The 27,526-nt window shown below is 41.5% G+C and overlaps 2 protein-coding genes across 3 annotated transcripts in view; both read right to left on the reverse strand.

Moving 5' to 3' along the window:
* Positions 1-27,526, reverse strand: part of LOC140302946 (protein-glutamine gamma-glutamyltransferase E-like) — a 302,930-nt gene that overhangs the window by 258,573 nt on the left and 16,831 nt on the right. The window contains exons 1-15 of one of the 2 annotated variants that reach the window (XM_072381489.1): positions 27,097-27,213; positions 23,907-24,077; positions 23,392-23,646; positions 23,107-23,225; positions 21,730-21,858; positions 20,753-20,930; positions 19,546-19,681; positions 17,897-18,006; positions 17,609-17,724; positions 17,378-17,504; positions 17,120-17,217; positions 16,084-16,258; positions 15,779-15,942; positions 14,158-14,291; positions 13,808-14,014 (exon numbers count right to left, since the gene is read on the reverse strand). In XM_072381489.1, the coding sequence (XP_072237590.1) occupies positions 13,867-14,014; positions 14,158-14,291; positions 15,779-15,942; positions 16,084-16,258; positions 17,120-17,217; positions 17,378-17,504; positions 17,609-17,724; positions 17,897-18,006; positions 19,546-19,681; positions 20,753-20,930; positions 21,730-21,858; positions 23,107-23,225; positions 23,392-23,646; positions 23,907-24,077; positions 27,097-27,121 (2,085 nt within the window). In that variant the 5' untranslated portion in view covers positions 27,122-27,213 and the 3' untranslated portion in view covers positions 13,808-13,866. Of the gene's footprint in view, positions 1-13,807; positions 14,015-14,157; positions 14,292-15,778; positions 15,943-16,083; positions 16,259-17,119; positions 17,218-17,377; positions 17,505-17,608; positions 17,725-17,896; positions 18,007-19,545; positions 19,682-20,752; positions 20,931-21,729; positions 21,859-23,106; positions 23,226-23,391; positions 23,647-23,906; positions 24,078-27,096; positions 27,214-27,526 lie in introns of those variants that run through there. The other variant, XM_072381490.1, reaches the window with a different exon arrangement.
* On the reverse strand, positions 2,110-10,156 carry tomm34 (translocase of outer mitochondrial membrane 34). The gene is made up of 8 exons (XM_072381474.1): positions 9,905-10,156; positions 7,046-7,204; positions 6,691-6,790; positions 6,380-6,532; positions 5,913-6,184; positions 5,489-5,636; positions 4,024-4,150; positions 2,110-3,106 (listed from the first exon to the last, which is right to left on the reverse strand). Exons 2-8 carry the CDS (start codon positions 7,173-7,175, stop codon positions 3,008-3,010), a joined length of 1,029 nt encoding a protein of 342 aa, XP_072237575.1. The 5' UTR covers positions 7,176-7,204; positions 9,905-10,156; the 3' UTR covers positions 2,110-3,007.

The raw sequence follows: 27,526 nt of genomic DNA on the forward strand, positions 1-27,526 counted from the left end.
TCCCGTTTGTTTCCCGCCACATCTGATGTGTGAACAGGTCACTGGAGACGTTTAATGACCCCAACAAGCTGAGCGGAGGCGCACAGGACTGCAGTTTGAATGTGGATCCATTAATCTGTCAGACTCGGGAGGTTCTGTTCCTCAGATATTCAGTTGTTTCAACACGTTTTCAGCTCCCATCGGGCCTGACGGATGAGTCAACCTTCACGCTGTCTGATTGTTTTATGGCATGCACAGTCATAAGGGAGAGGTTCAAAGGTGTGTGTGTGAGATGGCTGACTCACCGCTTCGTTGTCGTAATTCAGGGTGTGGTGTGTGTGCTCAGAGCTGCAGTAGCTGCGTTTGGATTATAATTTTCTGCATGTTTGGGAGTTTTGTGGCAAACATGCTGGATTTTCTTTTACATTCCGTTCAGTGGTTAAAACCAATTTGAGCTCCTTTTTCTGTTTGAATCGGGGCGTCCACAGCAGCCGTTTGCTTTTACTGTTCAGGGTGAAACCCGACACCAGATGTCAGCTCGGAGCCGCAGTCCAGAGGAAGGACGACCTGCCGTCCGTCTGTCCGAGTTGGAGCGGCCAACACTAACATCACTCATCTTGGTTGCACTTTCGATCAGAGTCTGACCTCCGTCTGCAGCGGAGGAGGAAGAACTTGAATTATTCAAATAAACCTGTCAAAACGCTGTTTAATGTGGGCTACAAGGCGGAAGAAACTCTCAAATCCTGCATCTTTCGTGTGTGAAAGATGCTTTGAAGGTTTTTACGTCTTCAGGTTTCTTTTTCAGTGTCTTGTTCATCTAATAGAAACTAAACCAGAGCAGCAACTGTTTACATCTCCTCATTTAACTGGGGAAATGTTCTGGACCTTTTTCACACACAGAAACTTCCTGGAGCCACCGCTGGTTGCCTGGCAACTGCTCGGCACCATGGCAGTCTGGTACATCTTCCACTATAAAATAATCATCAGTTTTGACATTAAACTCACAAAAAAAGGTCTTTATTTGAGTTCAGAGTGAATCTGTTCATGTTCCAGCTTTAACAGAAGAAGACATTCCGGGTGACATTTTCTCAACTTTTATTTGCAGTTAAAATGACAAAAACCAACAAAAGAAAGCATCTTATTGATCAACAGTGTGGGGCTGCAGACATGAACGGACCTCGCAGACTGTATAAAAGATGGAGTTAGTCGCTGTTCAAAGCAAAGCCTTAAAATCCCATCCATTGGCCTGGAAGCGCTGGCTTCAACAGCCGAATTCAACATGTTTTTACAAGAAACGAGCAACTGATCATTTCCAACCCCTTCACGAACACCAAGGGAAGTGCTCTTTAGTTTACTGATTGAACACTTAACCGCAGTCTTTATTCTCTGTATTCTGATGTCTTCTCAGAATACTGCATACATGATATATATATAATGACAAAGACGAAACACTGGGTCTAATTTAAATGTCTCTGAGCTGGAGCACACCTCTGCGTTACAACAAGCAACACAAACTCAGGTTCGTGCACGTATATCTGAAAACGTGGATAGATCAATTGGATTAGATCACTGGCATACATTACAGATTTCATTACAGACAAAAATTAATTCCATGACTTTCTCGGGCCGAGATGGTCTCGCATAGAGTCCCTAAAGTTTCCGTGTAAACTACGTAAATTTTCCCCAGAACTGGGTGCTGTGAGCCCATCGTTTGGTACAGATCAGGCCTGAGCGGCTGCCTCCTCTTCTATACAGTCTATGAGGAGCGCAGATGTGTTTCGTACAAACCTTCCCTGAATAAACATGAACCGCGTGTCCCAAGTTACTTTGCAGACACTTATCCGGAGCAGCGGGTGAAGGACGACGGCAGGCACTTCAGGCAAGATGGAGAAGCTGCTGCAGGTTCAGTTACGTCATATTTGTTCTACAACAGCGGAATAATCGGAAAAAAAGATCCGAAAGAGAGAGTGTCATAGATAAGGAGGAATACGTTTCAGACGGAGGAAACAAAGTGATCCCAGAGAGGCAGGAAACGGCCTTTGTTTGATGGGAGGCAGGCGTGAAGATAAGCTCCACCTCCTGCTGCGTCTAACATGCCGAGTTAAGCCAAACATATTCATAGATGTCCACAAAAAAATCCACAATTTATATTTCATAAGATAAATAATCAAACTGAGTGCAAAACGTGTGAAAATGGCTGTTAAGTTGTACGTGAAACGCGGAATAGACCTTTATTATCACCACAGATGAAAGTGGTCACATGACTCGGCCGGAGAAATGTCTCACACTGGATCAGTGTTGGAACATAAAAACGAGCCACTTAAGAAGCTCTTACGGTGACACTTTGGACTGAAAATAACATCTTTTAGCATAAAACGGTTTACAGACGGTCTTCAGTGCTTTTCCTCATTCAGATCTGGAGATAAAGCCTGAACCCGGCTCAGATGAAGGTTCTGGAGCTCAGAGGGTGTCGACGTGTTCCGTTTTGGGTCATTTTTGTTGACCACCAGACGTCGGTTATTGTTACACACTAATTCTAATCCTCCGAGTCTCTCTTTCTCCCTTCTCCAACTTTTCTCCATCAGATCTCACCACCTGGACCAACTTTATTGCCAAGAATAATCATAAAAATAAAGATGCCATCACTGGCCCGGTAGCAGCGGGTGGACCTCAGCGGGAGGCTTGGCGTGTGACTGAACTTCACTTCAGATGATGATAATAAAGGTTTATTCCCAATGATTTCAGATCACATAAATAACTTTAAATACTGAAAGAAACAGACTAACTTTTATGCAAACATTTGAGGCTGAAAACGGTAACTTCCCTCCTGACAGTTTCCCCGGAGCTGCGTTTTCCAGAAGCATCTTGGGACCGAGCTCACGCTCGGTGTGAAGCAGCTTGTGGTAAACGCAGCCTTCGTTCAGGCCTCGGAGCGGGTTGAATCGTGTCACTGCTCGGCCACTTCCACTCACACAAGAACATCGCTGGTTTTGGCGAGCGCTTCAACAGATTCCCGCCGCTGCGTTTCTCACTTCTTCTGCACTTCCTCCAGCATCTTCAGGGCGGCCGTGTTCTTTGCTTCCACTTTCAGCAGCCTGTTCAGGTCGGCCACGCAGGTTTTGATGTCCTGCGACAGGAACGAGGAGTTAAAAAGCAGAAGATTGAGCCGAGACATGCAGCAGGTCTCACACCTGTCACAGGTTACTGACCTACAACTGATAACCATCTACTGAAGACCACGTTCCATCCCGAGAGTCTGAATAAGAGTCTTTAGATCGAAAACAGTCGGTGGGGAGTTTCTGCTTATATTTGAAAACTTCTGGGAAACAGAACCCAAACCAGCCTGTCGGGGACTAACTGAAGTATACGACTGGATACATTTTAACCATCTTTCCAAAGTCTCATCCCTTCATCCAAATGAGCTGTTTTCATGACATGGTTTTTAGGTTCGTCTGTCTGATGACGGTGCAAGAAATACAGAAAGCGCCTCTTTCCTCAGTGAGGAAGGTTGTAACTGAGCCCCACATTGTATCTGCATCCCTGGAGAAGGAACTAATAAGTTTGAAATTCTTAGTTCTCAAAGCCGGTCACGACCACTTCTGAACCACAGTCACATCTGTAGCTTCCCCTGGAGTCGTGGGACGTAGCAACAAATCTCAGAGTGAGATCGTCGAGCATAACGGCGGAAACCAAAGGTGAGTTTTAGGCCTGAGCATGTGCAGAAAAATAAGTGGGTGTACTTTAAAGAATTACTCAGAAGCACACAAACGTCTCTACTGTTGCTTAAAAAACAACATTTTCTGGTCTTTCTTGTGAATCAGGCTGTGTTCAGACTCCAGTGAAACGTCACTTCGGACCAAAGAAGTGATCATTGTACTGAACAATCTACAGTCTATTGGTTATAATTGTGCCATTTTTAGAACTCAAACAGTCAGAGGTGCACTGTATGGACACAACGGTGTGAGATCTGTGAACATCTGTGAACATCTGCAGTCGTGTCCTCATTCAGCCTGAAAAGCTCGGGAAACGGATCCGGCTGCTTACCTTGAGCTCCTTGTGGGCCTGAGCCCTCCTGTAGAGAGCCTTGACGTTGCCGCCGTCCATCATCAGAGCCTCGTCACAGTCTCTGATGGCGTCTCTGTACTGCTTCACCGACAGGTAGCACAGCGCCCTGATCACAGTTAACCACAACCAAACGTTCTGTTAACGGTTTGTCCCTCACTCTAAGCTGGTGTTTGTTCAGATCAGACCACATTTTACTCACTTATTTTATCCACCACACACATTCACACTGAGACCCTTCCACTGTGGACCTAAACACTCCTGCTAAAGCCCCTTTTCCCTGTTTCACTTTTAAAATTTGACTTCCTGCTCGGTTCATCCGGAGACCAGGATCATATTCTGAAGAGAAACACGGGTTTAATCAGGTCCGTTCACCTACTTCTCTTAAAGCTCCAGATTTGACCGCTGCAGGGGGTCTGAAAGCTAAAATAACGCACGTTTTAACTTTGATTCGTTTGCATGAACAGAAAAAGGAACCGTCGCACAGTCATGTTCATAAAAACATCAACTTTAGTCTGTTTACGTCCACATTTGCTGTGCTTTCATGGCCCAATTTAACACTTGACCGCTGATGTGACCAAAATGGTATTTCTGTATTCTTGCAGCCAGAATGCTGATAAAGATGCATATTGGATCTATTTTCTATGAATATTCATCCTAATAATACAGCGAACTGTCGGCCCTCCACCACTGTTTGAATCTGAACTTTTTCTTCTTTTCTAATTGGTTTTGGATGAATTAGACTCTGCTCTAATAAATTATTTTGTGTTCCAATGACCTGGGCTGTAATAGACTTGAATTCGATGGTATCGTTGAAGATTTGTCAGATTCACAGACTGCATCTTAATATAAATGAACTGGGATCTCATTTACAAATGTTGCTGTGATCAGACAACACAAAGAGACTGAAAAACCCTCGTCATGATCAGACATTAACCAACGGGCACCGATTTAATAAATGCATCTGTAAAAAAGATGCATGTTCACGTGCGCAGCAGCGCCGTCAGCTTTCCTTACGCCGTGGGCCTGTTCAAGAGTCCCGCTACAACTAAAGGTGCAGTTTGTCCAACAAGATGCTGCAGTTGATAAAACCTTGAATAGGCGGAGAAGCTGTGATTTACACTGGGTTGACGGGGAGAGCAGGTTATCTCACGCCGTAACAGACTGTGACGATCACTGCGCCGTTTCAGGTCTACAGAATGTCCACATACATTTTTAACAATCCGTGAAGCACCCAGCTTCACTCGAGGCCTAAAAAGAAACTTCTGATGATTCAGAAACAATCAAAAAGGGCAGGTTTGGTCACCAAGTTAACCGACCTGATGCAGAGCGGCGCTACGCTTCACCGTCGTGTTCTGGCAGGAAACGGTAGTTTCATTTCCTAAAGCAGACCATTCTGACTGACTACAGCAGCAGATCCGAGCTGCACTAAAAGGACGTGGCTCACCGGTTGGTGTAGGTGGTCACCTCGCTGGGGTTGTGTTTGAGGCTCTGGCTGTACTTCTCTATGGCCTTCTTATGCTCTCCTTTCTTCACCAGAGCGTTGCCTTCTTCTTTAAGAGCCTGGGCTTTCTTTACCTCTTTATCACTGGGAGCTGATGAGGAGGATGTGATGGAGGGAAACAGGCAAAATAAAAAGATTTAAACCTTAAACAGCAGATTTTTGTCCCGTTGTCATTTGCACAGAAGAAGCAGTTTTATTGAGAAGATTCAGATGGAAAAAACAGGATCAAAATCATCAGGATTCAGACTTTTAACATAAAAAGCAGCAGCGGCTCTTTGGATTTAACTTGCTGACACGAGTTTAATCGTTTTAGAAAATCTCAACATGTTCTTGGTGCAATTCTTTGCAGAAAAAGTAAAATCTGTACCGGGTTTGTTTGTCTTTTTGATGCCGTTCTGCTGCTGCGGGGCAGGTTTCGGCTGCTGCTGCGGCGCAGGTTTCGGCTGCTGCTGCGGTGCAGGTTTCTGCTGCTGCTGCGGCGCAGCTTTCTGCTGCTGCGGTGCAGCTTTCTGCTGCTGCGAAGCCTTGGCCGCAGCATTTTGGGCGAGTTTCTCCCTCACAGACAGAGGGACAGAGGGGATGGGAGGAAGCTTTTCTCTCCATGATGGACCGTCTGCATCTGTGAGAGCCTTCGTCATCCTGAGAAACCGTTACAAGGACAATGTGAGCTGGAAACAACCACTGGAATGTGTTCTTAAGCAAGACAGAGATACACAATCTGTAGTTTTTCTTTGGAAGAAAGAAAGTAAACCAGAAGAGAAGCCTTCGCTAAAACACCTGACCATACGTTAACATATCAGAGCGATCCCTGAATGACTCGACCAGCTTACACACCTGTTGGTGCCATCGTGAGCAGCTGCGATGTTGCAGTCAATCTGTAGAGCGGTTTTGTAGTCTATGTAAGCCTGTCTGTAACGCTCGAGAGCTTCGAGAGCAGCAGCACGACGAAGCAGAGACTTCACATTGAACGGGAACAACTCCAGAGACCTGAGAAGAAACATTCACAGGTTGCAAGAGAGACAATCTGTCAACACCACGTATCAGGCTCACAGTTTGTCTACAAAAAGGCAGGTTTTTAAACAACTGGACAAGCTACAGAGGCTGTAAACTGGCAGGGAAACAAAGCAGCATTATCAAACACTTACATATCACAGTCCTTCACACACTCTGCACAGTTGCCATCTTTCAGGTAGCTGGCTGCACGGTTTGAGTACAAAATGCCCAAATCCTCAGGGTTCTTTTTACCTGAAAGGTAAACAGGACGTATCCCAGGGCAACAATCAATGAACACTGAAAGGACTGGCTCCCTTTAACAAAGCTGTGAAATTTCATCATTCTGTGCAACAGAAAAAGTCTTTCTGCTTCTGTTACTTTTGGTACTTCGTCATTACTCTTTTTTTATTACTACAACTTGTTTTATTGTACTTATTTTTGCACTAGAAGCGACTGCGTAGACTGTCGCTCCACTTTGTCCTCAGGTCCCCTTTAAATAACACTTACTGGACTTCTCCAGCTCCTTGATGGCCTGGCTGTAAAGACCAGTGGCCTCTCCATACTGGCCCGTCTTGAAACGCTCATTTCCGGCTTGTTTCAACTCCGTCCAGGGCTTTGCTTTCTGCTTATTAGGCATGTCTTCGTTTTTTACTGGAAAAGATGAATCTGTGGAGAAAAAGTACGTCTAGTCAGCTGTTTATAGTATTAAATGGATTCTGTTATTTACCAGAGGAAACTGTAAAGACAAGCTGGCGTCTGTGTGCTGGATGGTTTATCTACAGCAGCATGTGACGTACAGCGTGTCATCCATCATCCTCTTCAGGCTAAGACACATCATTCCCTGAATATGAACCGATGCTGCTCATTATTTACAACGACTGTTTGCATATTTAATCCATAATGACAGAAAAGGATGGATTTACTGTCAGGGGTTGAGGCTTCAGGAGGATCTTTTTCCATCTCAACGCATTAAATTTGACTTCTCTGTTAACTGAGGCATCTGTACAACATCTGTGTCACAAAATGAGACGGTGATCAGCAGCCCTGTTCATGACTGATTCAGTGTCCTTCTGTAGAACTGATGACAGCTTATCACTGCCATCTGTATGAGGAGCTGCTGTAACCAGCTATCAGCAGGACAGCTACCAGTAATCTGGGTGGATTATAGCTTCCCTGCCATCTGCAGAACATCTTATAATTGTGCATCCCCGCCACTGTTCCCAGAGTCAGATATTTTGGATCCATCTGCTCTTATTATGATTATCATATATCAGACTTAACAGGTTTTCACCAACTGTGGTGACGACAAAACTACAGCAAAGGTAAAAGTCACTATAATGTAGTTTCAGCTCTCATAAAAAAATAACTGATTTATGTTATTGAGCGGGTGGTGTGGTGGTTAGCACCGTCACCTCACAGCAAGAGGGTTCCAGGTTCGATCCCTGCCAGGGGCCTTTCTGTGTGGAGTTTGCATGTTCTCCCTGTGTATGCGTGGGTTCTCTCTGGGTACTCCAGCTTCCTCCCACCATCTAAAAACATGCTCAGGTTAATTGGTGACTCCAAATTGTCCTTAGGAGTGAGTGTGAGCGTGCATGGTTGTTTGTCTCGTTTGTCTCTATGTGGCCCTGTGATGGACTGGCAACCTGTCCAGGGTGACCCCGCCTTTCGCCTGCTACCCGATTAGCGGACTGTCGGTATAGAAGATGGATGTTATTGAGCTTATTGTTTGCTCTGAGAGCAAAAGCGTTCCATATAAACTGATTATGCTACTGAGTTTTATCATTTTAAGATGAGATGGGGACTCTTGATGTCACACTATGTTAAGTTTGAATAAATTCCAGAGGATACCGTCGGGACCAAGGCTGTCTTTTGTATGCGGGGACTAATGTATATGTAATTAAGGAACGTAGCAGTCGGTCTGTAGAAGGCACTGACATTACAAAATGAGTCAAAACACAGGACTGCAGTGTACAGTGCGCCATTCACTGGCTCCCTGGGTCTCATTTGTGCAAGGCTGTTCACGGTAATCTGACTTTTAGAAAGGGCACAACACGTGCAGTTCATTGTCAGATACCCAACATGGCCACCTAACTGTATTCATGCCCGGGAACGAGTTATTAGGCATCGCATGTTCGACACCACCACACTGAACTGTATGAGAACATTATCAAGCCGTTTACGGCATCATCGTACATGTAAGCACAGCTGGATTCACTGCACGGATGTTGTGTAATAATAGTCATGAAAGCAGGATTTTAATAGAGCAGAGCGACCGTCTGGAAATGCTTTAAGCAACATGTATGGGCTGATTTTCAGTTTCTGACACGTTTAATCGTCTCACAAAAGAAGCTATATTGCTATAAACTTACACTTTACAGTTTTTACAAAAAAAGATAGAACTCTGAAGCATGTATGGAGTACCCAGGGCCCTTTGAGATGATCATTTTAAAGTTGCTTACTATATTTGAATCATTATGTGGGAGTGTTTTTGAGTTTTGGGAAGCTCAGTGTGGTACAACTGCAGCTGGATTAACATTTCTACATTTTAAAAGTCTGTTTTTGGTCGAGCTAACGCAATAAATCTACCGGGTAATTATTTTCCAACGTCACATAAAGGTAATGATTTGTCAAACAGTTAACAAAACACGTAAATGCGTCACAGCAACATATGTCTAAAGAGTACAGATGCATACGACAGGTGTGAAAATATGTGCACAGTTGTTCGAAATGTTGCGTTCACTGTCATTACATGTTTGTTATAAACCATACAGGCTTCCTGTGCACAAATTAGGAAGATCAAAATCCGTGAGCGGATGGTTGGATATTAGATGGAGTCCTTTTAAAATATCTTGCTTTTACTTATCATTCGGTCTGGTCTGTTTTGAGCTACATATATATTTAAATATAAACTGTAAATATGTTGGTTGACTTACAGCCCAGTTTCAGTTTCACATACGCATTAGTTTAAGTAACAAGCGTCAGAATAGTTAATAATCAAAAGGTAGTTATTTATGTGATATAATGTAATTCCCCATAAGTTTATTTTAAGAACTAGCTAATTGGAGAGCAAATTATACGTTACATTACGCGTTAGCTTAGCCAGTATTTTCCGGGTCTGGTGATGATAACTGCTAAAGGATATTATTCTAATGACAGTTTGTTGGGAGTTTACTTTAAAATATAAGCACATTTGGACAATGTTTCCCAGGTTCTATTATTTTTAAACTAGTCTTATTTATACTTTTTTCCACCTGGCTACTTGCTAAGTTAGCTAGCTCGGTCTGTTATGCTAATTCAAGTAAGACGCGAATGGTGTCTTTTTATAGCCACTGCTAACCTAGCTGTGCTAATGTTAGCATCTCTTACCGGCTGCTTGGTCTGACGGAAAGTCAGCGAAGAAGTCCGCCTTTCTTCACAGCACAAACGGTCGAAACGACTGCGCGACTACCGGCACCTGCAGCTGTCCGTACCTGTGAACGCTGTTAACACTAACATTCCCCTGAGCACTAGTGTTGCTGTCCTGGTGGTTCAGAGACACGCGGCTTTATATAAGGAGGGAGGTAAAGAACATGCCGGTTGGCTCTGGTAACTTCTCAGTTTGCTTATAGGACGGTGGGTGGAAGGGGTCGGGGGGGTGTTACTGTATGTATCGGTTTCGCTTCGTTTTGAAGCTGCATTCATGAACTATAGAGAGTGTAGGGTTTTAGACTAGCATTGCGCCCTCTGGCGGTTTTCCCATCAATGAAACAGCAAAAAACAGTTCCTTGACAAAAGGATAAGACGCTATCCTCCTTTACTACTTACAGAGGTGTTATCAGCTAACATTTGCCTAAATTCTGACATTACAGATCCTAATTCGCGTCATTCAGTCAATAGTGGCACCATTTTGTTATTGATTAACTTCTACTTTTGTGTATTTTGCTGAGCAGCGTAAAAGTAACGTTTCAGGATGTTGCTCAGTTTACCAAGACCCCAACTGCACATCCACCCGGGGAGTTTCTACTCTGGGCTTTATACTGAAAGCCAAGCTACACAATTATTCTAGCTGACCAGAAGGAGAAATAAAATAGAACTGTATATCTTTTGGCTGTGTGTGCAAACTGTGTGTAAACTCTATCTTCAAGAAAATCTCGAAGACCCAGCTCTTCAGAGAGCATCTCCTATCCTAACACTTACCCTGTACTTCCCTACCCCCTCTACTGCACTTTCTCTCAGTACTTCCCTCTATGCCTGCACTCTATTTTTACACTGTCACCTCTGACAGAGCCTGACTAGTGGTTTCCTTCTACGTAGCTTATTGTTAGCTTTGATGTTAGCTGTAATGTTATATTCTCATTTGTAAGTCGCTTTGGATAAAAGCATCTGCTAAATGCATAAACATAAACCTAACTATCAGAGGGGATGGAGAGCCCGTGATAACTGTGTTATAAGTAGAATCCCTGGATGAACAATCCTCCTTTAACAAAGCAAAGATCTGTTAGCAGTAAAAATGTAATTGAAACATGGCCCTCATCTGCAGTTTGCTTTGGCCTTACAGGCTATAACCCACGTTAGAGCCAGTTTATGATATTTGGGCCACGTGTGGCTCATAGAACATATCAGCTCATGACTTTTTTTGCCCCTTCTGGCCCATGTAACTCTTCCTGGTGCAATGTCTGATCCATCAACCCTAAAGTAACCCAGATTAGGCACAAATGTGTCTGTTATCTGGGCAGTGACTGGTGTAACCTTGTTAGATTATTGATACTGACGCACCAGTAGTTGTTGTTGTTTTTATTGCTACTGCAGCAGAATCAATTGCCCTTCGGGGACAAGTAAAGGTTGTGAATCTTGAATCTCAGTATCGGCAGCATGTAAGTGTTGTAGCGGCTAGAGTTTTAGATACGGGAGTACCTCTATGACCTATTTACTCTCACTTTAATTCCTAAAGCTTGATTACTTTCTACCCCAGGTGATGATATTACACTAAAAGGCCATTATGTGAATAATTAACTAAAATGCAGCTCATCTTCTTGAAAGTTTCAAAGACTTTTTTTCTGCCACGTACATATAGATTTTGAATTTAAAACAGAGACTTAGTTTGATGACAAACTGGATGTTTAGACTGCACAAGAATCCCTAGATCACGTTTATCTATCTTTCAAAAGTTGAATAGGAATGCCAACAGCGCCTTTTCCAGCACTGCAACTCATTTTTGAAAGGTTTTGGTTTCACTTCTACAGCAGTTTGCTCAGAAATGCCAGCACCTTCACTGGATCAAACACTTTATCCAGTATCATCATGCATAAATACCTCAAACCCATCTGCATGCTTCCCAACTGTGTCTGTAAATTGCAAATTAAATGAAAACTCATTAGCCTGTACAGCAGAAATAACTACACATTGTTATATTATAGAATATTATATTTTTACAGTATTTTCATGTTGTAACAAGCTTGCAGGAGTCACATTTTAATCATTTTATGTAGCCTACTGTTTATAGTTAAACCACCAACATAGCTTGTAATCTAGTTGTGTTTTATATGTTAAATCTTAATCTGTATTCAGTCATTTCTAGAAGTTAACTTCAAAATAGATGCAGACGAACAGAAAGTAAAATATCTCCCACTGAGACACAATGGGAAAGAAATAGCTTAACGTACAATACAATGGAGATGAGTGAACTACTTTCACTACTTTAATCACAAACATGAAATAAGTACCATTAAAAGGGTTTTCAAAATGTGTAACCCTGGAGCAGTTGTCAATAATCAACTAGAAACAAGGTTCACCCACAAATGAACTCAAAAAGTAGCTAAAATTACTAATGTTTTAATGTTTTAATCAATCGATTATCAGGTGTTTGTTTCCTGAGCTGTAATTCAGAGAAGCTTGATATCCTTGATATAATGCTCGTTTGTACCACTTCATCCAGAGCATTGAACGCCTCATCAGAGGGAGCGACGCAGTTGATCAGTTTCTATTTTAAAGTACAGAAAGTAAACGGTGTTTAGAGGCAAATCTTTCATGAAATCAGAAATAAAACCCCGTTTTGTGTCTGACTTTTACTTTTTTCCTGAATTTGTTACAGCACTGACACTGTGGCACTGCTTGTTTTTGTTTCAAATGGTTGTGCTGATCATGATTTTGTTATGTCATTCTTTGCTCTTTCGCTTCTGATTTACATCATGAAATTGCACTAATTGAATAGGCTTTACGTTTATGTCTGCACTTCCAGCCTGGAGAGTCAAGGCTGTGTAGGTTTAATTAAATCTAAAAAGCATTTTATTCCAAACACTGTCAGTGAAAGCCAGCTAAACCATTTCTAACATGGTTTTGTTCCTTATAGAGTTGCATATATTTTGAGTAGCTGTACATGCAGACGCTGTAAAGGCTGGGAAGGCAATAAATTACCTTCGAACGCTCTCAAAAGGGGGATCAGGACAGGAAACATTAGAGATTTCCTAAAATGTAACAGACTGTAATCGAATCAGGTTTGCTCATCATCAGAAAGTCATAACATTTCTTTAACTTTTACTTTTGATTTTGTCACGATGTTGGATTCATTGAATGGGTTTACATCTCCGCCTGTCTGCAGTTTCACCATTGTGGGTGAAGTTTGTGCAAGTGTTGAAGAATCAGTTCACTTTAAAGTCAGCATTTAGCAAATACCATGACTGAAATGGCACCACAGGCAGTACTCTGCCTGTAGATATTTTCTCATTTTAAAAGCTCCAGCTGCAAAATCTCAAAAGCTCAAATGCATTGTCTCCTCTGATATCTTCCCTCTTTTTATTTTCAGCTGTAATTGTTTCAAGCAGCATCAGAAAACCCACCACAAACTGACGCAGACACATGTTGTCCAAGCATAAATACTGACACAGGTCACCTTTTCCGCTGGGTGTGCATCAATCACCCCATGTTGAATCCCAAATATGAGCTTAAAAAAGACTTCAGCGGCAGGACTGAGTCTTCTATTTGACAGGTTATGAAGAGCAAATCATCATTTAAAGGGAACGTGTTTGTTTCAAGTTTTTATTGAACACTAGTAGTTGGTCATTTACATAAAACACGTCATAAAAGCAGCACAGACAGCAGCAGAAATACTAATCAAGTGCAGAAAAACAGCATTGTTTATGCTAAAATTCACATCACTTAGATTTACATGTGGCTGCCTTCATACATCCTGTATCCACCAGTTTTTATTCTTTTAAATCTATGACTGAGATCAGAATAAAAAAAAGTCAAGTTTTATCTCAAACTGTGTGAAAGCAGTGAAATCTTCAGCACATAGAAAAACTGAAATTATGCCTCAAACATCTTGTTTCTAAGCAAAAACGTATAAGAATCTATGGTCTGACAGTGACTGCAAAGCTGTCTTTAATGTCTCTGAAGGAGGAGCAGTCAAAGTCGATCATGAGAGTCTTCTGCCCGCTCTTGTAGGGAACAAAGAAGAACTTGACGTGAAACCTGTGGCTTGGCGGCAGATTTGGAAGGCTGAGAATGACACAAAGCAAAAGAAATAATCCGTTTAGCTACATGTGTTTTGTAATTTTTACAGCTTTTACTTCTTTTCTTACATAAAAACAAAGTTAAACAGCATCCAACAGCATTGTTTAATGCAGTTAGATTGAACTTACTTGTAAGTAGTTTCCCCGACAAAAAGGCCACTTCCAGAGACGGTCAGAGTGCAATCCTTCAGTGTTTCATTGACCGGATTCATGAAAATCACTTCAGCACTCATCTCACTGTACAATCTGCCCGGACCAGAAACCTGGAAAACAAACATTTTTAGCACAATTAGTCTACAAAACTTCTGTAAATGGATTTTTGCTGCAACTTGCAAAAAAAAAAAACAAGAAGCCACAGCTCCAATGTCACCATAAAAGTGTTATACTGATATATACCATAATTACCTCATCAGGTCTAAAAATGATCTAAATACAATCTCATATTAACAAAAACACATGACACTGAGGCCAAGATGAAGAGTGAACAACCCGTACAGCTTCCATAGGAAGGTAAGTGGCAGCTGCTGATCAAAGCACTGATTCATTTATCATCTGTAAGTGTGAGCAGCTCCATAAAATCAGAAGTTTTCTCATTTTGCTGCTCTGCAGCATTCAGGTGTGTGTTAACACAATGCCAAGGAGGAAAGACATCAGCAATGATCTTAGAGAAGCAATTGTTGCTGCCCATCAATCTGGGAAGGGTTATAAGGCCATTTCCAAACTATCTGGAGAGAAAGATTATTCATAAGTGGAAAACATTCAAGACAGCTGTCAATCTTCCCAGGAGTGGACGTCCCAGCAAGTTCACCCCAAGGTGAAAAAGCCCAGAGCTACATCTCAGACTCCACAGGCCTCAGTTAGCATGTTAAAGGTTAAAGTTCATGACAGCACAGTTAGAAAAAGACTGAACAAGGATGGCCTGTTTGGAAGGGCTGCAGGAGAAAGCCTCTTCTCTCTAAAAAGAACATGGCAGCACAGCTTAGGTTTGCAAAGCTGCATCTGAACAAAGCACAAGACTTCTGGAACAATGTCCTTTGGACAGACCAGACCAAAGTGGAGATGTTTGGTCATAATGCACAGCAGCACGTTTGGAGGAAACCAAACACAGCATATCAGCACAAACACCTCATACCAGCTGTCAAGCACGGTGGTGGAGGGCTGATGATCTGGGCTTGTTCTGCAGCCACAGGACCTGGGCACCTTGCAGTCATTGAGTCCACCATGAACTCCTCTGGATACCAAAGTATTCTAGAGTCAATGGACTCCTATTCCAAGGTCCAAGCCATGGACTTCTGAATTTTGTCTCAGGTTTTTGTAAAATTCATAAAGAAACTGTGTAATATGTCGTGTTCTTATAAATTTGAGGCTTTTTTTTCATATATGCCCAATTTTAAGACCTGGTAATGTATGATGAGTAAATAATCTGATGAGTAAAACCTGAGAACTGCAATGAGGTGAACTTTCTTTCTCACGTGACATTATTTCATATGTGCAAAGTGAACAGAACTAAAAACAAATAATATGTCCGATGAGCCTGATCTCAGGGTAAATCATCAGAGGGAATACAGAGAGTTTTGTTGTGTCCTCATCCCATATGTTTTGCATGAGAAAGGGTTTGTTGGCTGTGGACTCTACTTAAATCTAATTTTGATGTTTTAATGTGGCAGGTTTTCTTTACACACAGCTGGGTGACAGAAGGTTTTAGAGACAAACATACAGACAAGGAGAGATAGCATGTTTTTGTACTAACAGTGACTGAGATCGGTGGGTCCTTCAACACAACGAGATCATCAGCCAGGTATACATTATCTGGGGACTGTTTGTCTGTGACCACGGCTGAAATGTTCATGCTCTCACTCTGCATCATGTATTTATGGTACTTGGAGAACGGGACCACGATAGGGATGGACAGATCTGGAGGACAAAACAGAAGAGACTGAGACTTCAACGTCTAAACATGCAGAAAGCTTCAGATCTCAGCAACCAACACTATGAGATATCTACATCAGACAGATCTGCTTCAGCAGCAGCATTTGTGTCCCAAAGAGGAATCACCTTTTCCAGGCTGCAGCTTCTGCTCCGTCACCTCATTCTGGATGTTCCCGGCTGGCGAGCCGTTGTATCTCATTGCCTGGACGCTGATGTTGACCGACAGCAGCCTGGGCTCGCCGCTGTCACTGCTCAGCACCAACTTTAGCTTCACATCCTCACCGTTCACCGGCTCGGACACCTGCAAAAAAAGCCAGTTTTGCATCTTTGGATTTGGATTGATCAAGTATCTTTCTTTAGAGAAATGGTGGGAATGAACATCAATCAAGATATAACAAGACACATTGAGTTTATTCTGTTGATTATTATGCAATTTGATTAGCAGTGTCCTGGTTTAATCTAACAACTGATATGAAAGAGTTGGTATTTTTCAAAATATGTCTAAGATTTTACTTTATATTTACCAGTTCAACTATGACCACAAGCCTGTAATATGTTACACTGGGAGCATCTTTAACCCTCAAACTTCTAAGTTTACATATGATCTAAAGCAGGAATAATGTTGTATAAAAAAAGAAATCATACAACAGATCTTCCAGTACACACAGGGGGAATTTATGAGAGAAACACGTCGTATTCTGAGGCTTTACAGCATGCAAAGGCTGTAAAGTGGCCTATTCTGAGTAAATGTGGGGGGGGGGGGGGGGGGGGGGGGGGGGGCAACAAATATTCTCATCTGAACTCAAACTAGAGAAATTAGAAGCTATTTGTGCTGAACATCTTGAATAAGCGTGGCCTGCTCAAAGCTGGATCTTAAAATGACTTAAAACTTAAAATTAACATTCTGTAGACGAGCTACACTTTGGGTTTCACACCAGAGCTTTCTAAAGCCAAGATTTTATCTTCAGACCCAAGATTTGCAGTCACTTTTTCAAACTGGCTCAGAGTGGCTGTAGCATTTTCAGTAAGAAAACTCTCATCCTCTGGAGTGAGCTTCTCTCCAAGCTTCCTCAAGGCTGTGAGGATTTCCATTTTCTGCTTCAAAGAAATCAGACAACAAACTCTTACACTGAGACAAAACTGACAGGCTTCTGTCACCCACCTCTTCAAATCGCATGAACAGTTGTGGTGGTGCTGTGGGTGGACCATTCTCGATCCTCTCCAGGGCGTATTTGAAAGCAGCCCTCTCCTTCTCTGTTCCTGTTGGGACGATTAACTTGATGAGATGTGATGACACAAAGTCACCATTTTGGTCGCACATCAGTGTGCTAATCTTTAAACTTCATGAAAGGATTTCTGACTTTAATGGCTGTACAGTGTGAACAGCACACGTTTTTGCATCTGCGTCAGGTGAGCTCACCTTCTCTGTGCTTGTAGGTGTTTGTGACGTCCAGCCTCTTATTGGAGCCGACAGACTTGGTTGACATGTTCTGTCCGACTGACGAGGTGTCAGAATATACTTTCACCTTTGAACCGTCAGTTTTGACCTGACAGGACACACAAACAAAAATAAAGAATCTATCTTTTCACACTAAAGGTCTCATTATTGACAAAAAGGGATTTAAGTGAAGCTGTAGCTCTGCTCACTGACCAGCCAGAAACTCTGATCAGCATTAACTTCGGCAAAGACAAACGGGACGTCGTATTTGAGATGGGTATCCCCGTTGAAGATGGCTGAGACCGAGGCTGGACCACAGCGGTACACACCTGCAGGTCAATGGACACAAAACAAATCATTAAAATCCTCTTTAATTCAAAGCTTTTGTACTGGATGTCATATGAACTTTGAACAGAAGGAGCAGGAAACAGCGTCATCAGAGAATTAAATAAATGTATCTCAGTTCAAATTTATGGAGACAAGAGAAGAACGAGTCAGTACCATCACTCGTCTCCTGTGGTGTCGGATCCAGAACCTGCCAGCCGTCATATTTGCCGTCTCCTGCCAGGTCTGGTCGCTTCATCCATCCCTCCACCCAGACGTGGAAGTTCCTTAAGACACAACACAGCATTCAGATTCTGAAGGAGCACCGGAGCAGAAAGACCAGAGGGTTCTGCAGCACCAGAGAACCTTCATCTGCTCACTGTAGATCACAGATTATATTTCTAATTCCGGATCATCCCAGGTTTGAAAATAACAAACATCTGACAGCACTCAAACTTTCAATTTAAGAACAATACTTCTGCAAACTCCCTCAGGACGGATTTTAAGTTATACCCTTTTCTAAGTACAACTGTGTTAAAAAAACATCGTCCAACCTCCTACCTCATTTAAAACACTCGATCAAGAAAAAAGCCCTAATGTCATTGTGCACAGCACCCTCATAAGCTGATTTCACCCTCTTTCCGACTGGTTTTACACTGAGAAGCAGTTAGAATAAACATGTACGTCACAGCACCTGGATGTATGCTTGTGTGTGAGAAAAACAGAAGGTGAACTTGCTCATAATAAAGAAGAAAAAGGATAAGAAATTGCTTTGATTTCTACAGCAAACACCCTGCATATGTTAAGCTCAGTAAAACAGAAAATACAATGTTTGAAATACCTGAAATGTTAATCTTCTCAGGCTTTTTTTTGTATATTTACCGTTGAACGACATTCTTCGATGAGTTTGCATTCCTAGATCCCCACATTTTTTGGGTGTGGTGATCTCGTGAACACACCAAAAGAAATGTCACCAAGTGACCAATGCACCACACCCAAAGAATGCCAGGTGAGTGTGAAAATCAAGCCTTAGGAAAACCAGATCCAACACACAACTTTGGGCCACTTTATGAAGCCAAAGTTCATAAGAACTGAAAAGTCGATCAGGCCTATAAATATTAGGACGCTGACAAAGTGAGAAATATGTCGAAAAAACTCGAGATGATTGAGTTTTTCTGTTAATCACCGGATATCACTTTCCTAAAAGCTGCTAATATCTTTGAGATTTACACCAGATTAAAGATAAACACTGAGATTATATGTTTTATTGTTATTATTTAATCTTGAGTTGTTTAGTTTTTACTGATTGAGTCGAGTTTTGTTATCAGAATCCGCTGAATCCTCTGAATGGAAAGGGTCACTAAAGAGCTTTGTGAACTTTAAAACTTTGTGTCTCTGGCTCACACCAACCTTTGTTAAGTGAAACTGCCCGGGAATCCCCAGGGGCTGAAATACCTCAGTTCACAACTTTGGTGTCCGGCCGTGCACCACATCTTTGTGGCCTCTTAAACATGACAACAAATCTACGTGTGTGGCTGTGCATGTACAGGGCTCACAGTAGAAATAGCCACAGAGCAAAAATTTCTAGTGTTAGTCGAGCCTGAGAATTACTGCAGAAAAAAAAGGATGCGATCAAATTAGGAGGAAATTAAATTAAACAACATGACAAATCAATTGTTTGTTCATAAGCAAACTGGAAAGAGATCACTCCCTTGGTGGAAGTCGCAGTCATAAACGTTTGATGAATAAATGATGAGGGAATAAAAAGAAAAATTGATGGCATAGAAATTGGACAGCAGACAAACTCTCTAGCTTTAATGTCTCACCAGATGCTGTCCGAGGAGTCTATCTCTGTTAGTCCCTCTTCGTTGTAGTAAGAGTCGATGGCCAGATTCTCGTCGGTGTCGTGAGCGGATTGGAAGTTGGAGATCACACGGCAGGGGATTCCCAGCAGGCGCAGCACTGGAACCCAAATAATAAGTGAAATTCTTGTCTGTTTCCATTATCTAGCAGCTTCGCTCAGCTACTGCTCAGCAGTTTGTTTTCTTTCCTATTTGCACATCTGTCGTCACATCTGAAATCTGTTTGTCTTTGGTTATCACGTTTTATTTCCTTTCTGCTAAACTGCTCATATCAGGATGTGGGTCCATCACCAGCTAAATATAAGGTGTCTCAGATTCACCTTTTCCATGAGCTGAACACAACTTTTCTCCATTAGTGTTCTCTGCAGATGAAATTCTGATGTGTGCAGTTTTGTTCAGTGGACTTCAAGAGCATTTCCATCCGAACCAATGTGAACGTACAGTTAAATGTCCAGCTAGGGTTAGCTCGACACGGTTATTTAACTGGACCACCGTCCTTTTCCCAGGATATGTGCACAGGACAGGAATCGAGTCACTAACCGAACACTGTGGACTGCTGCTTCTAACTTTCTCTGTGGAGGTTCATTGCACATGTAAGTACAGCTGAATTAAACTGTGCAGGCTTTGTCTTTAAGTTACTCTAATGGACATTTTTTTAAATGACGATTTTAAAATCAGCATTTTATTAGAGCAGAGCGACAGTCAGGAAAAAAAGACCTAATGGACTGAGTTTCAGTTCAGAGTTAAGACGCATTTAGATGTCTGATAAAAGAAAAGATGTGAATGAGAGCAGCTTTATTTGTATTTCGCCTGCATTAATGTATTCTTTCACATCACTGTTTCACTTTACAATTACTAAAATTGATGCATTTCGCAAATTAGAATAGTTTTGACGGGTGTCACTCAGCTTGGTTGCATGGCAACAAACGTTTAACTCTAACTATGTGTCTTGATTGCAAGACGACAGATATTTTATCATCACAGTGTCCATTATTCGTTAGTAATAAGATTTTGACAGCAAAATTAAATATTTGTATAACTATCCGAGAACAGGTAGCTATCTTGATAGAAGATGCTGTTAGAGTTAGACTTTATTTATCCCTTAGGATGACTTCTTCAGGGAAATTCAAGTATTAAAGATGAGTGGAGGAGCTGCAGAGTCAGGCGTTACCTGAACATATGACACCGGCGAACACCCAGCACTGTCCATATTTGACTGACTGGCAGTTGGAGTCATACCAGCGTCTGAGGATGGCATAGCTGCCGCTCCAGTGTGTGGGCAAGTGCCCACCCTCGTAGTTGCTTCCCCAGCGTCCATGCACGATGCCGCGGTCATCTATGTTGTTCACCTGGAATAACAACCAAAAGCAAAGACACAATGTCTGTTTGCTGCCTTCAACCGTGGAGGTGAATGAAACTCAAGCTCATACATCAGCTGTGTCTAAAGATATTTAAACATTAATATTTAAACAGTTAAAGGACTTCCTGGAAAGCTTTCCAAATAGGATTTTTGATAAGCCATGCGTTTGTTTTTTACTTCTGATGAAGATTTTAAACACAGTTTACCAACACATTTTATTCCAATCTTCAAAAGCAACCACATGGTGGAGCTCAAATAAAAAAAGAAGACTTTGATGATTCATTTAATTGAGATCATGTGATCATGTGTGTGGCAGACAGCAGTCAGGTTGCTCTCAGTTTGAAGGTTATAAAAATAATCATCAGACACCAGACACCTGTTGCTGCACCCTGTGAGATGACAGAGACTTGGACGGAGTCAACAATTACTAAATCTTTTAATCTCATAATAAGAACCAACCTTGAAACTTTCATATTCAAACGCAGGCTTTGATTAAATACTGTCTCCACAGGTACATGCACTGTGATGTCAGTTTAATACAGTTTAACAACATGCTTCTTTTTAAATGGCTCAGTTTGTTTTTTGGTATGATGGATGAACACTGGGTGTGTGCTGTTTATTAAGCCTGAAGTACATGAGTTATATGTGATGAAATGTGCTTTATAAATAGAGTTTCCATCGCACTGAAAATCCTGCTTTCACTAATGTCACAGCCCCCCCCCCCCCCCCCAAAAAAAAAAAAAAAAGTTGTGAGGAGTTCTGTGTAAGACATAAAGAGTGCGTCCTACCATGGCGCTGAGCACACGGCCGACGTATTTGGGGTCAGAGCGAGCAGCGACGTCTTCGGCTGGATCACGCTGGTGTTCGTTGCTGACGTCCAGTATCTTCAAGCAAATGTCCACCATGTCCTCCTCAAACTGGACAAGAAGAGAGACACTGCTCTGAAACTGCACTTTGTTCATGGAAAAACCTGCAGGTGTTTCAGCGTTTAAACTTTACAAGTGATGCTATCCGCCCTTTCTAATATATCTAAGCAGCCTTATTCATACTTAATCTGATCAAACGACGACCCTGAACATCTGCATTTTAAATAAAATCACTGGTAACTGATCGGCCCATTTTTTTAGGATTTAGACTTTAAAAGTAAAAGAATAAATAGATGAGACAGGTCAAAGAAAGCTGAAATCTTTTATGTGGGGTACCGAAATTTTTAGTGTAGAAGTACTGATGATAGTTGTGATATTAAAAGAATAAAATGTTGATATTTTGTTGATGATACACACCTGATAGTGTTATGATTTGATCTCAGCAGATAAAATCAAAACATAATTAAGTTCCTGATCTCCTTTTTTTGTGTGTAATTTGATTACAACCAAAAAAAACTATGAAAATATCGTTGTTCAGATTGTTTTTGGCCACAATAATAATACGGTAAAGATCAGATATGCTGACAACACTCATTTAAAGTAGTTTTTTAAAATGTACCACTTGAAATTAAGGACTGAAAGATTCAACAAGGAAAATCCAGGCCACATAAATTAATTTAGGTGGGTTTAAAACTAAAATATCACAGTTTTATAAATTAAAAGTTTCTTAAATTCTGAAAGAAATTTAACGTATTGAAATAAAATGTTCAATAAGACATAAGACATCACTGATGTAATGTTTGTCCATGTATTTTTCTTGTTTTGTCTTTTCTGGTTAGTCTCTTAGTTTAATCCTGCCATTTCCTCACCTTTCCTCAGTTCCCTCCCGTCTGGTCATCAGCTCCACTCCCTTCACCTGTGCTCATTATCCTCAGCTGTACCTTCTCACTAATCACTCTCTCCACAGTATTTAGTCTCCCCAGTTTTCTTCATTCTTTGTCAGATCCTCTGTTAATATACCCATGATTTTCCTTCTGTCTGTCGTGTTCCTGTGCCTCATAATGTTCCGTATTGTTTTATTCCTTCTTAGATGTTTTTTTCTAGTTTAGCTTTTTGCTACTCCAGCGTTGCTGTGATTTATTTTTTCTAATTAAACAGACTTTAAGTTTCCTTCTGGCTCCTGCCCTGTATCTGAGTCCTCCTTCTTCGCCTCCACCTCCAAACTGAGGCAATGTTTTTGTTGTCTGACTGATTCGTCACTGACGCAGTGAAACATACAATACGAGCGTGTTCCTGTACCTGTCCGTAGTCCCAGTTCATTCCAGAGATGTAGTTTGCACTTCCTCTGTAGATTATTCCTTGTTCATTCATCACATACTCTTGTTTCTGCTCCTCATCAGAGAGAAACACAGAGTCCTCTGCAGAAAAATAAATGATGCAGATATACAGACATGTAAATGTGTTGAAATGTAGAAAAACTATCAGCATAAGTAAGTACAAACATGATAAATATCAATAAATCATTGAGAAAGGCAACAGTTTTATGGCTGTCGATAGATGGACAGAAAGAGAAGACAAACTTACCGGGACACCAGGGGTTGAACAGCACCACCAGACTCGCCAGCACCTTTTCTTCGCCCCTGTGCTTCCCTGACAGCTTGTATTCCCCTATGGGGGAGTCGGCCGAGGGCGTAATGCTCAGAGTCAGGATGCCTGTTTGTGGGGAAGAGCTCCTTACAAGCTCTGCCTTCCACACCGCCTTGGCAGACGGTGAACGCTGTACTTCGTCTGGGATACCAAAACGTGACATCGTCCCCATGGCCTCAGATGGATATTTTCCTGCAGAAAGAAGCCACTGAGGGAGTCAGACAACAATATTCTCTATGTATAGATCCATCATTTGTTTTTCACTGGATGTTCCATGCCTGGCAATGCACCCACGTCAGGGCTGCTCCTCACCGACTGTCACCATCTGTGACAACTTTTCTGACAAATCAGACATTTCTACCACATTAATAAGTGTATTTAGGTTTTGGGCAGCACCATGGATATGGTATTTATCAAAAATGAATAATAACAAATCATTTAAAAAGACCAACCTGTAACTGCGGTGATGGTGAGCGGATGGAGGTCAGGGCTGAAAGGTTCTGTCAGTGTCAGAGTCAGTTTGAAGGGCTGGCCTCGCCTCACAACCAGCTGATCCCCTGTGATTTCATGGGTGCGGTGCTCTCTCTTGTTGGTCGCACCGTGGAGGTCCACTCCTCCAAAAACTAAAAGAAAGGAAAAAACAGAAACATCAAAACCTTTTTGACAGTAATAAAGATGGTGATCAATGTAAAATGTTGATCGCAGTTTTTAATGTTTATTGGATCATCTCTTTTATGTTAAAAACTTTCTTTCCTTTCCTTCGCTCCACCATCCAAAAACATGCACGTTAGGTAAATTGGTCTCTAAATTGACCCTAAGAGTGAGTGTGAGCGTGCATGGTTGTTTGTCTCTGTGTGTGCTTCTCACCCATAAGACACGAGATATTAGATATGAGGCATGAGATATGAGATATGGAAACAGTTTGAGCTGCAGTGTCAGTAATTACCACAGTGGTGCTATAAGCCTTAAAGTTCACACTAAGTGATGCTTTCACGTATCAACCTTCAGAGGCATGAGTCTGTTTTGGCCATTTTTGAATACTTTAGATTTTGTATTTTATACACCACATTAAAAATTGTTTAACCATAAAGATGGAGTGCAAATTACACATTTTTGCTCCAGAAAGTTAACACATGCTGCACCAGTTTTTGCTCAGCTTGAGTCTGTATTACCCGCAGTAGACAGAGTGCTCTCAGTTTGGAGTATAATTTCTGATGAGAGATTAAACTTGATTGCTTCAAATGTTACCTAAGGCGATATTTGGGGATTTAACCGTTGTAATTCTGAGTCCCAGCTGATCAGTGGCAGTAGATGTGTGGCTGCCATCCTCCATGCAATGACGTGTAGCAACAAGGAGATTTCTTTTAGGAAATTATTATATTGTGTATAGAAAAGTTGATATCACGCTTCAGTTTGTTTAGACACCATATTGTGTTGCTCTGAGCTTGTTTTTTATACGTATAGAGGCTGGATTTTAACTTCAGGATAGCGTTTCTAAGCTTAAAATGTAGGATCAGCCACTAAAATCAAATCTAGTTAGCACGAAAACGCTCTGCTAACACCACAAAAAGCTAAATTTTCTAAATATATTTTGTTTTCATTCTCTTTATGAATTTTCACAACTCTTCATGAATGTTATCCACAGTATGTTGATGACATGTTGGATTTGAAAACAGTTCAGTCTTACTGATGTTAAAGTCAAAGTATTGCTTCAGGCCATAAAAGCCAGTGTGAATCATGTCCATTACACTCAGTGCTGTCATTAAAATGCTCTCGAAACAATAGTCTGACAGCTTTTACTTGTCAACTTAAATGAGGTACCAACACGTTACTTAACGTGCCATTAAAACCAAATTCCTGAGCAGCCTCCAACAGACAGAGGGAGTGGATCCTATTCAACAAACTGCCCGCAGAGGTCACAGGGCGCCACATGACGTATTGCTGCACGGTCTAATGGTAGAAACCCGGGCAAGGTGACAGCTAAAATATGTTGCTGCTCACAGCAACATGCCACACAGAAGAATTAATGTGTGAATGGGGCATGTCTCAACAGGTCAGCACTGGAAAATACTGTGGCGCATCGCCTGCTTTGAGCCTTCAAACAACAGCCTGGAAAGTGCGTAAATCCCCCACAGCATGTGTGAAAGTTTCAGTCACAGACGAACACAAACCTGATTAGTTAACCCGTTACGATCTGATTAAACGGATTAAAGGTAATGGCTTTACTTTTCAAACCTAAAGCGATGTAACAGCCGCTTTTTGTGATTGCTTTGTAACGTTCATGAAACCCCAAACAATCATATATACATGTTTCTATTTTCTTCAGAGACAAAAGAATAAAATGTTTTAGTTAAAAGTTTGAAAACCTTAGATCATCATGGATTAGTTAGTAAATCCTAACCATTAATTATTCAGTAAAATTCACAAATTAGGATCACAGATTAATAATCTAAAGTAGTTCCCCAAATATTCCCCACGTAGAAATATATCATGAAACTTATTTTCTAACAATTCATCACACTTGATTCATGTCTTATCTGAGAATCCACCGTATGGAACCTTTTCTTCATGGGTTCTTCCTGATTAACCGAACCAGTGAGCAGACGTAATAAGGTCTCAGTTATTACTCAGTAGTACGGGCTCACAGAAAAACGTGAAATAAAGAAAACAGTATTAATGTGTGCCATCCAGCATAATTTACAAAGTAAGCTATGTCAGCAGGACCTCTGGTTTGTGTGCCAGTTATGTTTTCCTAACTTTAAACGCCTAGTTTTAAATACCGAACCTTAACCAAGTAGTTTGTAATTTGTATATAATGTAGTGTGTATGTATATATATATATATATATATATATATGATGTAATCTAGTATATATAATGGTCACGTGGACACATTTTCTGGTGACTGGTGTAGGCCGAACATGGAGTTATCCATATGAACAGTAGCATAAAAAACTGTTGTGGCCGTTCCATCTTTTGTTTGACTGTTTCCTTTCCTTTTGTATTTATGCTGACAGACTGGACAAACGGCATCCGATCTGTGTGGGTTCTCGCCAGTGAGGAATTTGAGAGGTGTTGTCTTATTTAATGATTACAGTCTGTTGCATTATTTTCAGCAGCTGTTTTCTGAAACTCCAAAGCCCAACACACACAAACTAAACCATTCTGTCTCGTATAGTTAATCAACTTTTTGCCCAAACAATTGTTTTTTTTCTGAAAAGGATTCAGCATTTCTCCATCAGAACACTGCTGCATGTAAATCTGAATGCTTGAAGCCAGCAGAAAGTTTAAAAAGACTGCGCTAGGGGCATGTTTGAGCTGCATCACCTCTGTAACAGCGTTTGTAGCGTCTACACGTGCGGTTGTTTTCCCATTTTTACTTGATGTAAAACTAATAGTAATAGTGCACAGATGCTGTGACGAGGGGACATTTGATCTGTAGCTCTGTTTAATTAAAAAAGGATCTCTTTGATGCTGTAAAACTGCATTTTAGAAAACTGGAAAGGTGACTGGGACCATGTGACCTGGGGACATGAAACCGAAATCACTGTTTCCGAGACTTTTTATCATTGTTAAAATCTTAAATATATACATTAAGGCTCTCATTCACACACCACACACACAAAAAAATCACTCTACTTACCGGACTCTGTAAACCTGGACGTCATCGCTTCAGAACTTTCTCTCTTAACTTAAAATCAGACAGATACGCTCTTGCAGGCTCTCGGCAGCACAATGACAGGTGTCTGGTCGCAGGTGGCTTTTGAAACATGTCCCGCCCAACCCATCTTTCTATTGTTGAAAAGTGTGTTGCAACCGCAGATTCCCCAGAAGCGGGGCTTGATGACAAATGAGTGACGTCTGGGACTGACATTTCACCACGATGCTCAACAAAATCTCTACCGTGTTAAAGATTAATTTTGACCTGATACTGAGCAGCAGATGTTAGGGTATTAACACAGAACTCCTGTTTAAATCCAGATGCCGCAGACCATCCTAACAGAGTTAGGCGTCATGTTTAAACAGCAGAGCGGAGCACGATTCTGAAATTATGAGATAAGAAGTCTGTAAGA

This window comes from Leuresthes tenuis, unplaced genomic scaffold, assembly GCF_036924035.1.
Source record: "Leuresthes tenuis unplaced genomic scaffold, fLeuTen1.0.hap1 SCAF_3, whole genome shotgun sequence".
In the NCBI taxonomy this organism is placed as follows: domain Eukaryota; kingdom Metazoa; phylum Chordata; class Actinopteri; order Atheriniformes; family Atherinopsidae; genus Leuresthes; species Leuresthes tenuis.

Bases quoted from the DNA above. Each gene is read 5' to 3' on its own strand.
- tomm34 (XM_072381474.1), bottom strand. From the start codon at position 7,175: ATGCCTAATAAGCAGAAAGCAAAGCCCTGGACGGAGTTGAAACAAGCC. The intron at 6,791-7,045 runs GTAAGTGTTATT...TTTACCTTTCAG, and splicing joins CAAGGAGCTGGAGAAGTCCA to GTAAAAAGAACCCTGAGGAT. The intron at 3,107-4,023 runs GTAAGCAGCCGG...TTCCTGTCGCAG, and splicing joins AGGCCCACAAGGAGCTCAAG to GACATCAAAACCTGCGTGGC.